General features: G+C 50.9%; 3 protein-coding genes across 3 annotated transcripts; 2 read left to right on the top strand and 1 right to left on the bottom strand.

The window, feature by feature from the left end:
• Positions 1-1,724: 1,724 nt before the first annotated feature.
• Positions 1,725-4,379, top strand: GCG54_00010703 (uncharacterized protein; the record flags this gene model as incomplete). Its single annotated transcript, XM_045410622.1, has 6 exons — positions 1,725-1,823; positions 1,878-1,944; positions 2,018-2,261; positions 2,320-2,484; positions 2,543-2,721; positions 2,779-4,379. The coding sequence occupies 6 exons, from the start codon at positions 1,725-1,727 to the stop codon at positions 4,377-4,379; spliced, it is 2,355 nt and encodes a 784-aa protein (XP_045258190.1).
• Positions 4,380-5,339: 960 nt separating this feature from the next.
• GCG54_00010702 (Minor extracellular protease vpr) lies at positions 5,340-9,135 on the bottom strand (the record flags this gene model as incomplete). Its single annotated transcript, XM_045410621.1, has 10 exons — positions 5,340-6,245; positions 6,299-6,477; positions 6,533-6,963; positions 7,016-7,155; positions 7,205-7,533; positions 7,585-7,724; positions 7,775-7,908; positions 7,961-8,088; positions 8,144-8,888; positions 8,947-9,135. The coding sequence occupies 10 exons, from the start codon at positions 9,133-9,135 to the stop codon at positions 5,340-5,342; spliced, it is 3,321 nt and encodes a 1,106-aa protein (XP_045258189.1).
• A 4,006-nt stretch (positions 9,136-13,141) lies between these two features.
• On the top strand, positions 13,142-14,040 carry GCG54_00010701 (uncharacterized protein; the record flags this gene model as incomplete). Its single annotated transcript, XM_045410620.1, has 2 exons — positions 13,142-13,412; positions 13,472-14,040. The coding sequence occupies 2 exons, from the start codon at positions 13,142-13,144 to the stop codon at positions 14,038-14,040; spliced, it is 840 nt and encodes a 279-aa protein (XP_045258188.1).
• Between the last annotated feature and the right edge of the window lie 375 nt (positions 14,041-14,415).

The raw sequence follows: 14,415 nt of genomic DNA, 5'->3' as shown, positions 1-14,415 counted from the left end.
GGCTGTCACAGAATCGCGTGTAAATAGCCTAGCTCCAACATCGTCTTATCTCTCGAGTGAGCATGTTTGAGGTGTCCTCGAGGCCTCCATACGTATGGATAAAAGCGTTGAAGGTGGAGCTCATCTACCGCAAACCGGGAAAGATCGGCTTTCTCTCACAGACATCGATTGAGCACTGGCTACCCCAGTCTTCTGGCAGTCCTTCCAGCCAATGGTGATCGGTTTGTTCCTGGTTTGCATTGAAAGCTGCCATGGGGGACCCCTGACAACTTTTGTAAGAAGCTTATTTGGTCCTTCGGGGCCGTGTCTCTATCCGCCAAGGTGTCTCGGAAAATCGTGCCCCGGCCTGCCAGCGGCTTAGGATGACAGGTGACATGATGTCCTTTACCTTCTGTCAACCATACGACTGGAAACGAGCAAGATAATTCTTTGTATTCCAAGCCTGTCCATAGATGATTTCAGCGGCAAGCGGTCAGAATTTGCTGGACCGCCAAAATCTGAAACCTCGCTTGAACCATAGCGCGGTCGATGCTCGGTTTGAATCCATTCAGCCCTAACTACGTGCAGATCAACGAGCCTCAAACCGGCTGCTTGGGTCAAGAAGTCGAGGCTTGATCAGTAGCTGCACTGTCCTTACTTCCACTATCTGTGCACGCTCTCGTGTGATTCAATTCCGAGGACAATTTCGCTGGTATGCGCAGAGAATCAGTCCAGTGTGAGACATTTGCCAAGAATGAGCGCTGCGATGTCTATATCGCGTATCGTTCTGGGTTTCCAGAATCCCCAGGCTTCTGTGAGCCCCTTTCAATGGCTGCGACAGCTGCAGATAAATGGCTAACCAACTCGATCTGGACGCTGATGCGACGGCGCGTTGCATTAGCGGCTACCATGAAACGGTCGCTTACCTATTGCCCAGCTGTTTAGAGGTCGACTTTGGGTTCCTGATCGATAACAATCATGATCTACGGAACATGCGGAGAAGAACAACTTGAGCCCCAAGAGCTTGCGAGTCTGAGTAAGACGCCCCTGATTGTGACACAAGGAACCCTAGGCGAGTTCGTCAGGCACCCATAGCGTTATAAGGAGAGCCTAGGCACAGTAATGACTTGCGTCATTTCTTCACCATTCTTTTGTCTCAGTCTGATTCATCTCAACTCGATGGGTTGACACCTTACCACCTTGTCACAAGACGTCAGTTGTCACAGATGACATTTCTGGGCAAGTTCCACCTGCTCTGCCGCCCGCTTCTTTCGGACAACGTCCCCGACTTCAAACTACCGTACCTTACAAAGATAGCGACTTCCTTGCCATATTTCTGCGCATGCATCCCTGGGTCTTCCCGGGCTTCATGAACATGTTTGTTCATCAAGCCCACCCCCGCCCGGCCGTGGTGTGAGACCGGTTTCAACGAGAAATTCCCAGAGACCAGGAAAGCTCATCTGATGTTTCTTCACGTGTAACTAGTATCACAGCGAGGGGTCGAGTATCAACGCCAATTATCCCGCAGCCGGAGCTGGGGAAATCAATCCAAACATGAGTCCCACACGGAAAAGACGGTGCCGGGACGCGACGCAGGGGCTGATTAGTACTCAACTTCGCTTGCGTGTTTGGCCTTTTCAAAACATGAGCCGCACTTAATATCGACATGTTGGCACATCTCAAAAGCGTTTGGGTCTTGGTGGAAGACGTCAGATTCCAAATCCAGCGCACGATATTTTTGCACAATGTCGACCGCCAACAGAGACTCCGAGAGCCCGCAGAACAGCCCGGCACCCAAGACAGCGAGAGGAGTCATGAACTGCAGGCCGTGTCAGATCCGCAAGGTTGGTGATCATAGTTTGGTTGTTAAGCTTGTTTTCTGATCGACGTGCGGGTAGATCAAGTGTGACAGAGCACTACCTGCCTGCGGAGTCTGCCACCTCTACCAGCGGTCTTGCTTCTACGGTATGAAATGCACCTTCGTCCATTATTCACTAAACTATCACATTGATTGTTCTCAATTCTAATCGGAACGTAGAGGGAGTACCTAAGAAGCGAGGACCAAAGAAGGAGTCGTTGAGTGCACTCATCAAGAGGATCGATGGTCTCGAGGAGCTTCTCAAGTCAGACAAGACGCCAACACCACCAGGAACCGACATCATCAACACAGACTTTGCTGAGCCGCATGTCTTTGGAGGCGGCATTTCTGAGCCTTGCGGATCTGCATCATCAGATATCAGCCCGTTCAGTAATTTTAGAGGGAACAATTTTGAGGCCAGTTCGTGAGCATTTCCCTTCTTAGTCCTATGCTAAGCACTTCACATACTGACTGACCTTCAGAGATGTTTCGGCAACTATCAATGCTGATGGTCTTGTGGATGTCTACTTCACAAAATTTCATCGCAATCCTTACGACATCCTGGATGAGTTCACGACGAGGCAAAGGTTAAAAGCAAATCAACTACCTAGATCAGTCCTGTATGCAATTTGCGCTGTAGCCACGGGGTAGGTCATGATGCCATACATTCCAGCTAGGAGGGATTCCTAACTGACAGCTTCAAAGGTTCTCCGAACGACCTGGGAAAGGGCCAAGCAGTCATGTCTCTGGGGAGACGTATGCGGCATGGGCACAAAGGGAGATTGACCCTTGTGACGTATCACTTGACTCCTGCCAGGCCTTGTTGCTTCTAGTAGCAGCCTTTGCAGCTATGGGGGATGGCAAGAGAGCCTATGTTGTTCTATGTAAGCTGCGGATTGATTTGAAATGTGTACCACCCAGTCGCTAACCCAAACCTGAAGCACAAGCAGTCGGCATGGCAATGACGCTCGAGCTATACTCTCAGCCTAGCGACGGTGTCCATGATGACACTACCAAACGGGTCTTTTGGACATGTTACATCATGAACACATTTGTTTCCACGTGGCTGGAGCGCCCATCTTTAATGGATGATTCCTTGATCAAGGCCGACATTCAATCGTCAAGGCAACCTAGCCACAACGGTTGGGGAACAAGCAACGATTTCGTCACAATCCCCAACAACGACTTTCGAAGGTTTTCTGCCAGCCCGAAGGAGCCAATTGACGAAATTCAAAAGCTCGTCTGGATGGCTCAAATCTTGTCGGAAGCGAACAGGTATCTACTTTTGAGCGACACTTCATCGCAAGCAGCATACTGCCAGAGGCACAAGATCCTCCACGACCTGGACGTCTGGGCCTCCAGCATCGAATCGAGTGCGGATTTACCGACCGAGTCTCAGGGAGGACCTGGAACGAATCTCCCGTTTATTTCCCGCCTCGTTGTTCACCTCATCCAGTGCCTTATTCATAGGCCCATTCTACCGCTACGCTTGAACGAGCCCTCGAGTGTGAAGATGATACAACACTGGGTAGTTGAAGCTACTGAGACTGCCTTTCGTCATGCAACAGCGATTCTCGAGCTTGTTGGCCAGGCCAGAGAGACAAGCAACATGCCATTACCACCATTTGTTGGTTTCTGCATCTTCACTGCCGCAACAGTGCTCAATTACGGAATTCATTATGCGTCGGAACAGATTCCAGAAGCTTTGGCCGTCAATGTGGCCCCTTTTGCCGGTTCGCCAATCCCAGCAAGCTTCTTCGCTTCATCACGAGATCTGTACAGTCGCTCATTAGATGAGCTTTCTATCCTCAGCGACACATTTACATCAGCACGGCTTTACTTGCTCAGACTGGAAGAGCTAAAGTCGGAGCATGTTGCCCTATTGAATGGAAAAGTAGCCGGCTACGTTCCCAATTTCTCGAATCGATTCTTCCAGAGATATTCGCCGGCATTTTTACGAAGAGTCCAGGGGTTCCAGACAGGAGACTCTACTGCGATTCACTCAAAGATGAGCCTGTCTCAATCACCGTCTTCTACCACCCATGAAGAAAGGTTTCCGAGGGAGCCAAACCCATCAGTGGCCTGGAATGCACCACAACCCACCCACACCAGTAGGCCGTCGTTCACGGTACCGCGTACCAACAATATTGGGATTCCAAACAGCCACAACCCTGGGCACCATAGGTCTTTCTCGGATAGCTTGTCCATGAGCCAGTCCTATTCGTTTGATTCAAACGGCTCATTGTCTCACAAACAATTACCACTGTGGTCGGGCTTTCAAGACGCCACCCCGAGACGAGGAGACCCACGCAGCCCAACAATCTTGGGACCCTCAGAACAATTGACATCTCCAATTTGCCAACCAGAAGGTGTTGGAGGAGGTGGCTCAGACCACTGGGGAAACATGAAGAGCTTTCCAGGGGGCGAACAGATTCCATACCAGGTTCTTGGCGGATCTGTTGCAGCGGCCGGTCCAGCCTATCAGCCCCAGGAAGCGCTCGGAAGTTCGTTTGTGCCATTCCAAAATTTCTCTGTACCATAGTTGAAACATCTGTCTGCAATTCAAGATACCTCCAAGCTTCCAATTGCTGAAGTAACCCTACAAAACGGATCGAGATTCATCTGCGACACCGCTAAGCCCATGGCAACCCCGAGTAGTGGGCCCCTATCGCGGAAAGAAGGAAACCGTCGTGACGTCGTATAGTATCTCCACACCCTTTTCGTTTTCGCGATGAGTAAGTCTTTTTGCGATCGCCACAGGTGTACAAGCAAGCTTAGCCACGTTTGTTTACTACATGATAAAACAGCCGGCTCCATCTAGCGTGGCTTGTCAAGGTCTTGACAGAGATCAGCAAGGGATGTTCCCTGAGACTGATCGTCCTCTAGTACAGCCCTAATAGAATCCTTCTAGAACATCCAAGTCCGACCCGTTTGAGGTTTATCTGCTGTCCGGCCAAACCGTCGGAGTGACGGTCAGAATATCCTAGGGCGACCCACTTGGTTCTTCTGGACCAACTTCCGTGGGGTCCCTGGAATACTCAAGGTCATCCTTGGTCGCTTTTGCGGAAAACCCGAGTACAGAGAGGAGCGCTAGGTTTATATACAACAATGCTAGAAATCATTTCAAATAGTTGAGCTACTAGATTGTGCGGTCTGGGTGTTGAGTAACCCCACACTCAAGGCCCTGTCCCATGACATTGAACGTGGAGATCGGGGGCTCAATATTGCCCTGATTCAGGGGGGATAACGATTTCACGACGTGACGAAATGAGGAAATTGTGAGCTTATTCATAATAATGTACCCCGTGGTTAGAGAAAGATTACATCCAGCCTGACATAAACATATACATGAATACGATCGTTCGCGAAACAATCAAGAGCGTCCAGCAATAGGCGTCGAAAGGAGGCCTGATGCTGAGCGGAGCGTTCACCCGGTAGTAGTGGACTGTTTTTAGACAACAAGAGACTTGATACGTTCACGCACGCCGGAGGGATCAGATGCTCAAGACAAGGATGCAGTCCCCACGGCGGTTGAGAATGTAGTAGGCACTGCTGTTATCTCCGTCGCGCCGGCCGAAGTGGTGGCGGTGGCACAATTTGGGTTCTCTCGAGGGCCAACAGTCAATGTGACTGTTTGGCAGCCGTCCAATGGCTCAGTGCCATGGCGGAGTAGACCACTTCCACTGTCGCAAATATAAAGTGCCTTCTTGCCGTTAGACTCGCACTGCAAAGCGCCATCTACGGCGTCACATTCAAGGAACGAGTAAGCTCCGGACACTCTGCCCGCTGTGTATGTGTAGATCAGACTGTTGGTGTTGGTATGCACCGAGAAGAACTTGTAAGAAGAGTCGAGCCAGGTCTGAACATGTGTATCACTCGTCAGAGTGAAGTTCAAGGAGGTTTTGGTTCCAGCTAGATCGATGGCAGCGAAATCAGAGTAGAGGTAAAGGTTGTATGGACCCTCTCCGGAGGCAAGAGACGCTTGAATGCTGACGGGAGTTACTGTAGCGGCGCAGGGCTCGGGTACGCTGACTGTGGAAGTCGGCACCGGAGTAGCTTCAGCCGTTGTAGGAACGGGGGTCTCGGTGACCGGAGGCTTCTCCCTCGTTACCCGGAACCAGGGGGATACCTTGTACTGCCAGTCATTGAGGTTGTTGGGGTCTCCGAAGGTGCGAAGCGTGCGGCACAGGAGCTTGTATTCACCAGCAGGGATATCTACCCCGTGTGCAAACTTGTTCTGTGGCTTGGCGTAGACACCTCCACTGTTGCGAGGATAGTTCTTGAAGGGGAAGCTCGTGATGGTTTCGGAGAGGCCGGAGGGCTCAGTGATGAATGACCCGAGGTACTTATTCTGGCCTGGGACTGGGGGGTAAACCCAGTCTGACTCGTTCCAGTCCCGGGCAACATACTAAACGCATACAATTAGTTTGAGACAGATCAAAAAGAGGGTCTTTTACTTACATCGAAGCTGATCTCTCGAGTAGACCAGAGAACGTTGAAGTAGGGTTGCATGACATCTCCTCCCTCTTCGAACGTGTAGTTGTGACCCTCTTCCATGAGACCTCCGTATCCGCTGAGAAGCAGAGGAACACCACGTTCCATCTCCCAAATATCACTGGCATAGATGGATCCCTTGACGCCTGCGAACCAAGTCAGTGAACAGGACCACACGGTAGCACGGAGCAGAAGCAGTACCCATGTAAGTGACGCGAACAGCTTCTCCTTGAGATCCTACAATCAGGATAGAGCCACCGTAGACAGGAAGCTTGATAGCCTCAGACGCGGATGGCTCAGAAAAGGCGATAGAGAAAGTGCCACTCTCTCCTGGCCCCAAGATTAGCTCAGTAGCAGAGAAGTCGACAGTTGCAACATTGGACTCGTCAGTGGCGTATGGGGGAGACAGTGAGATCCATGCATCTCCTGCACCCTTGGAGAAAATTGTGGTCCCAGCCTCATGGTGAAACTGATATGTCACCGACTCGTTCCCAGAATTGGTAACCCTCACCTCATGAGTGCTTTGAAAGTGATCAGTGTCGTTGAGGTTGAGAGTAGCCGGGCTGACCGTAGTCGAGTAACCAACGACTTTGAAGGCGTCGACCAAGCCCGCACCCTGGTGTACAACCGAGCTAGTTACCAAGTAAGTTGAAGTTGTTGGATCTATAGAGCAGGTGGTCTTACGCCAAAGCATCTGTGCCGTCGTAGTGCCGGATTGGTTTGCCACTGGCGACAATCTTTTCGTGAGCCAGCTTGGCTCCTCCATCACCCAGGGCAGCTTTGCCACCATTGGCAGCAAAGAACAAAGCTGCAACGCCAGCAATCTAGGGTCCGTTAGAAATGAACGACATTCAACAGATGGTGAACCTTTACATAGGGAGTAGCCATGCTTGTGCCGGAAAACGTGGCCCAGCCACCTGAGCCAAGCGGGAAGGTTGAGAAGATAGAGCCGCCTAGGCATATTAGTTCAGGCTTCTTCACGCAGGTGTTAAACGGGGGCATACCCGGAGCGGAAATTTGAGGAGCCATCCGAGCATCCAATGTTGGACCCCAAGACGTGAATTGGTCGATTCTGCCTCCGGCGAATGATGGCCGATCAATCGCAGCGGGTCTGTTGTCGTTCACAAAGTCGAAAGCAACAGTGTGATTGTTCTCGTGTTGCTTCACGAGCCAATCTCCGTCCGTGTAGGTGATCAAGCTGTCTGTTACCTGGCATTAGACGCAGAATTCTTGGTATTTCAGCAATGACTTACATCCTTTGGGCTGTTCCTCAGCGTTGTAGCGAACACGAGCGGGAATCTCCCAATCGGAACCCTCGTAGTTGTAGATCAGGACCCAGTCAACCTTGCCCATTAATCCGCTGTCCGTTCTTTGCCATCCACAATCGGCGCGCCTGAATCTGTCAGGAATTTCACTAGAAGTGCATGAATCGGAGCTTCTCACGGAATGACCAGCACGTTCGTGTCTGGGATGGCAGAAGGGTATCCGCATGCGGTGTGGTCTCGAGGGTCCGAAGGCCACGACGCTGAGAATGAACCATTGACATTCCATTGCACTCCATTGTCCGCGAGATAGATCTGCAGTTGATGGTGAGGACAATGAATCATCGCGCTAAGAGCTTCGACTTACGATCTCTCTGGATTCGCCATTGCTAGAGCGTGCAACCAAGGTCCAGGCCACCAGCTCGTCATGTTCGACGCTGCCAACAGTAGTGCTGCCGATGCCGTTGCCACCACTGCTTGTGTACCAAGGTCCATCTCAAACTTTGTCAGCACGATAATCTCAGCGTGCTTGTTGAGTATGCAAACTTACTAGTTTCACCTGCATTCCCTGCTGCAATCGACACAAAGGTGCCAGCAGCTTGGATAGCCGTCGCCACCTCGGCAAGAGGAGTGTCTGTGAAGCCGCGATTGGATCCAAGAGAAGCGCTGACAATGTCAGCACCTTCTTCGTGCGCCCGCAAAAAGCCAGCGATGATGACATCCTCGTAAGTGCTGCCACCGCACCCAAAGACTTTGTAGGCGCGTAGTTTCGCAGATGGTGCAACGCCCGGGACAAACTCGTTGCTACTAGCAATAATACCAGCAACATGAGTGCCGTGGCCGTTGCAATCCATTGGGTCCTCGTCAGGGATATAGATATCGCCCGGTACGTAGTCGTCGCCAACGAAGTCGAAGCCGCTCTCAACTTTGAATCCAGAGCCTAAGCCACCGCCGAGAGCGGGATGGTTGTAATCAATTCCAGTGTCAACAACGGCCACAACGATATCTTTGCCGAGATACCCATTGGCATGTGCCAGCCTCACGTTGGTGTCGTTATGGGGATTCCAGGTAGGAAACTGAGACTCGACAACAGCTTCGCCGGAAACAGGGATGCTGAAGAGAGCAGCTGACCAGACTTTCTCAACCTCAGGCAAAGCTTGGATGTCCGCGACTGAATCGGCGGAGCCATTTTTGAGGTCGAACGAAGCGCCATGGAAAAGCTGAGAGTTGAAGCTCACAGCAGGCGAGGCGTCCTTGCCGGATTCCGCCAGGGTGGCGAAGAAGCCTTCGGAATCCTTGAGGTATGATTAGATGACATTTACAGCTACCGTTTGTATGATAAAGAGAACTCACCGGGGTACCGTCACGCTTCCTGAACTTCGCTGAACCGGCCCCGGAGAACTTGACGATGTATCTGCCGCTGTCTCCTGATACTGGGGAAACGCGTCCAAGGATAGTCTCGGGGTCAACGGAAGCGGTCTGCCCAAGGGCAACCCCAGAGAGGAGCAGTGAGCTCAAACCGAGCAGCGATCTGAATCCCATGTTGCATAGCCAAGACAAATGAGGCGTCTTGAAAGTCCGTGACGAAGCCTCAAGACCGAAGAGTGTAAATTCTTTGGAACTCAGCCGGTGGGATAAATGACATCCATTGGGGCCAAAGTTGGCCATTAAGTACGTCCATCGTGCCAGAAAACGCGGTAATTAATTGTGCAGAACTGTCTGCAGCCAAGAATGTTTGTTCCACTAGCAGATGTTTCCTTTGGTGTAAACATGGCTCAATGCAGGGGAGCTATCGTATTGAGTGGCTCAGTTGCATCGGAGTGGGCTAGATTGAATGTCACTGATTAGATTAGATGGCAGCTTCCTGCTCGGTGTTAGTCGGTGGTGGTTGTTTCTACCGAGGTGGTATCCAAGGGTAGCTCTTGGCAACAACCCGCGCCAATCGTACCAACAGAAAAGACAGGCCCCGAGGCGAGATGCGCCATGTAAGGATTCGAAGCAAGAACAGACGCGGTCGTTATGCCCCATATGGCCAAAGATGGCTCACAAAACGCGGGATATGAGATGTGAAGTGAACTGACTTTCGGGAAACATTACATCTCTACGTTCGAAGCCGGGCTGTGCTCCGATGCATCATGCAGGTCCGAACCTGTTTGTTGACTCCCCAGACATTTCCGAATGGAGCTCGGAAGAGAACCGAGAGGCGCTCCATGCTTTTTAATAACATGATCTTCAGGCAGGATTGGACTCGCTTAATCAACTTTATGAATGCTGCTTATTTCCTGAGGGCTAGAACTTGATATCACTAATCCTCTCCGGCCCCCCATCGCGGACCATATCTGGATACGCGACGTTTTCGTAATGTAGTCGTGCAATTATTTCCGGTACCGGACGCCATTTTCCACCGGGCTCGGAGGATGGTCCACCGACTCCGAGCCGTCTCCGACAGACGGTATGGTCCTCAAGATAGCCAGCCCGAGTTCATGGAGAATAACGGCGCATAACGTTGGCTCTTACAGGTGTCGGGTGACCCTGTAAGTCCCTTACATACAAAATTACACACAGAGTCTTCCGAAAAGAAATGCGTGGAAGATTTCTAACACCTCCAATGTGCTGCACACCAAGCCTGGCTTGGTTTTTCTTATGGATGGCGACAGTCTTGGACTCAATTTCTTTTAGAAGGAAGATGCCGCCATTCACGTTGTAGGAAGCAGTTTAGCCTGTTGGAAATCAGGGTTGCATTAAGCATGATCATAGTACCACCCCGAGAAGAAAGCCAAGGCCGAAGTGAGGGGACCCTGCATGCCGCGTGATATCCCCGTTGTGGTGTGATGAGGGGTAGTGAAATTTCAAGGTCAGGCCGGCGGGAACGGGGTTTTAGACTGCCTGTATCTTGCAATTCTTCGGGTCTTGATGTATCCGATTATTAGACCCAACTGTTTCGCAAAGAAAATATCCCGACTGGAACTATGAAATGGCGCAGCTTAGAGATTTGAGTTTGTTCGCCAGTGAGCAATAAGAAATTGATGGAAGGTGGCCGACAAAATTGTCAAGTTTCACATGGGAGCCTTATAGGGATTTTTTTTGATGTTCAAGCCCCTCTGACTTGTCTGAACGTGACCGATCAATGGGCATTAGTGTCATATTGTATGGAAATGTCTTACAAGGCCGTCGTCGCAAAGGTGGCCTGGTTAGTTATATTAGACGTGCTGTAATTCCAAACTGAAGGTCCATCCAGGCCCCAAGGTTTCAACGATGAGGATTTCTGAGAATCAAAAGAAGAAGAGAAAAAAAGAAAGAAAAACACATTTGTTGGCATGGATCTTTGATACCAAAACGTACTTGTTTTCGAGAAAGCCATCTCGCGCCTTCAAACAAACATAAGAAAACTGGGGGTTTGGAGCCTACAGGCAATGACCCTCCCCATTCAGGTCAATTGACTCACTTGGAACCCGGATATCGCATTCGCGAGAGTCATGCCAAGGCTTCTGATACTCGGATGGTCAAATCACGTCTTGGTGTTTTGAGTTAAGTCAATGAGGCTCTTGTCTCATAAAGCATAATCACCTGACATCACTCAAATCCGACAGCCATAGCATTGCAATTGCAGAATTTGGTGAGCAAAACATGCGATCAATAATACAGAGACACGGAATTTGTCATTTGATAATCGAGTCTTGCAGATACTCATCACGTAACACAACCGACACATCGGGATGCCAGATCCTGAGAAGATTCTCAGAAAAACAACGTGCTCAGCCACGTTGGGGGATCGACAGATGCGAAACAGGGCTCGACAGATGAACTTACAGGTACATCATATAGAGGGCAGAAAACTTGAGATGATGCCACCCAATCGTGGATGTCTGACATCAGACCGGTCACTTCATGGTGCCCAGCATTCTCGGTGTCAATGGGTTCATACCGTGGTTGACTCGAGCAGCGACGATCGGATTCGAGTCCGAGTGACAAGCTTGACAAAATCATGCCATTCGGATGACAGAACTTACATCAAGTTGATAGGCTGTCACAGGTCAAGTTCGTTCTCGAGATACCGGGCCTGCTCAGATCACGGGAAGGCGTCGTTCCAGTTCCAGACGTGGTGGCGCTAGCAGGCATGATGCCCCTTCGGCAACGAGTAATAAGCTTGTCATTGATAGGCTTCATTCCTTCCACAGCTATTTTCTACTAAATTTATCTGAGACGGTTGCTGACCCCAGTTCCAAGTTGGCGGACGGCAGTCTAGTTCCCGCGGCTAAACGGCCTTTGTTCCACAAATGCGGTTAACACGGGAACATTTAGACCACGTCAACGTCGAAAATGTCGGATGCTGTTGCCGCTGAAAACCTGCGATGTTGCACCATTCGATCCATGCATTAGGTTGATGCACCTAGCGTAATGAGACAACAGTCGGGCAGCTAATGCAGGAGCAGGAGCAAGAGCCAGAGCATTGAGAGATGGATGCGGTTTTCTCGCGATGTCCACAACTTCAGGCCACCTGCAGCGCTTAAACTTTAACTCTAAAAACCATCTCAAATCCGAAGTCGAGGGTGTTCCTTGAGACGGTCTGGCATGTCCCCGTCTCAAATCGCCGAAACAGGTATTTCACACGATCAATGTCCGCCTCATCCCTTAGCTTCCGTCAGAAGATGTCTGAACTTTTCAGCACGGGCCAAGACAAAACAGTCGAGGCTAACACGGCACCGTTGTTATGATTACCCCAACCGCTGGCCTCGGCCCCCGCGGATGGCTAGCCTACCCCGCGGGCACATTTTCGATCTCCGACGTGAGCTTGGCACCACGCCAAGTTTTCCATGGAAGTATTTGAAGCGAATGAGGCAGTGCCTGACCGGTCGGCACAGGCCTGCCGGTGGTCTCCACGTTGGTCCAAATGCTTGGGCTGAGGATCATATTGATCATAAGGCTATATGGAGACGGCTAGTATAGACGAGTTGGCCGGGGATGTATCCTGCACGCTCAGGCTACTTCCTCGTCTGAAATGTCAGTCCGGTACCGACTCCGAGCCGAGATGGCAGAGCCTGCCATTTGGTGGCAGACTTTGCAGCTGAATGGATGGCAGGATTCAACCTGACACCAGACGAACGCACCCATGCTGTCAATCTGCATTCCTGGAACTTGCACTGCCTATTTTCCCACGGGGTCTCAGATGGGAACTTGGCTGTTCTAGCAGATCCTCGGTTTCACCAATATGATGGTCATGTAAGGGGGATGCCGTAATTTGCCGCAAGGCCAATACTGTCTTGAAGGGACGCCGTATTGCCAGCATCTAGAGGCCGTCACTATACAAGGCCGCTGTATAAATCATCACATATCCTCTACTTCCGGCCTTGAAACTTGTCCACCACCTTCACCACAAGCTTTCATGCGCCGGGCGCCTTCACTTCTGTTCACTCCTTATTCCTTTAACTCTGGGTAAACCACCTGACATTGACTGTCATCACCTTCTTTCGTTGATCCGAGATCCGATACGCCCGTTTTCTTCCTCTCCTTCAAATTACTCGACACATCCGGCGTCTTTTCCATCACCATGAAGGCAGTTTCCGTTCTCTTCTGGGCCAGCCTTGCCGCTGCTGCCGTCACAGACTCCGGGCTCAACGCCGCCCGTGACGAAGTCGCTCGCGATCTCGATGCGATCACCGAGGGCGCGGCAATCTTTGAGAGAGATGAGGAGGATGCGCTACCGTTCTCTCTTGCCGCACGGGCCGAGGATGAGGAGGATGGTCTGACTACCCGGGACACCGAGGAGAGTAACCACTTTGGAGACCTTGTTGCCCGACAGGCGAATGGTACTGCTGGCGGTAAGAAGATTTGTAGTGCTTATAATATGATCATGATAGCCGGCTAACACGTTCCTCAGGGGCTGCCAAGAAGAACAACGGCAAAGACAACAACAATGCCAAGAAGAAGAACAACGCCAACTGCCAGTGCGCAAAGGGAAAGAAGAGAGGCAAGGACGCCAAGGGCAAGTCTTGCAGATGCCGCAATGGAAAGAAGAACAACGCCGCCAAGAACAATGGCAAGAAGAACAACGGCAAGAACAACAATAACAACAACAATAACGGCACTGCGACGGACAATGGCAAGAAGAACAACAACGGAAAGAAGAACGATGGCAAGAATAACAACAATGGCAAGGACAACGGCAAGAACAACGGCAAGAACAACGGAAAGGCCAACGGTAACGCCAACGCCAACGACGGCAAGGACAACAACAAGGGCAAAGACAACGGGAAGAACAACGGCAAGGATAACGGCAAGGGCAAGGACAACGGAAAGGACAATGGCAAGGGCAAGGGCGCAGCTGGAGGAAACAACAATGGCACCGCTGTTGACAATGGCAAGAAGAACGACGGAAACAAGGACAACGGAGGCAAGAAAGCCAACGCTTCCAGTGGCTCTGCTGCTGCCGCTGCTCGCCTGTTCTAAACGTCCGTTGGGGTTGTGTTGACGAAGGTGGAGACACGAGACTTGATCATCAGTTTATTTCAATCAGGCTGAGAAATTGCATCTGAGATTGCAACATGTTCATTCCATATGATCCATCTGACACTTATGTGTGCTTGCCCAGTGAGATCGTGCGCATTGGGAATAGCAGTCTTCAGAATGTCGTCCGAACTGGGTGACTTTTGGGAGAAGATCGGGCCATGGTGCTGTGATACCGATGGGATGACTGGCACTTTCACATGACCGGTGTCCGAACGTCCGTCGATCGTAGCTTCGGACGAAGATGAGCAAGATGTTTGATCAACCAAACTAGCTCATCCCATCGGCTCATAGATCCCCGTCGTCAGAACGTCACAA

Source organism: Colletotrichum gloeosporioides (genome assembly GCF_011800055.1).
Source record: "Colletotrichum gloeosporioides strain Lc1 chromosome Unknown consensus_89, whole genome shotgun sequence".
NCBI lineage: Eukaryota > Fungi > Ascomycota > Sordariomycetes > Glomerellales > Glomerellaceae > Colletotrichum > Colletotrichum gloeosporioides.
Note: the sequence above shows the minus strand (reverse complement) of the source record. Positions and strands in the feature narration are given on the sequence as shown.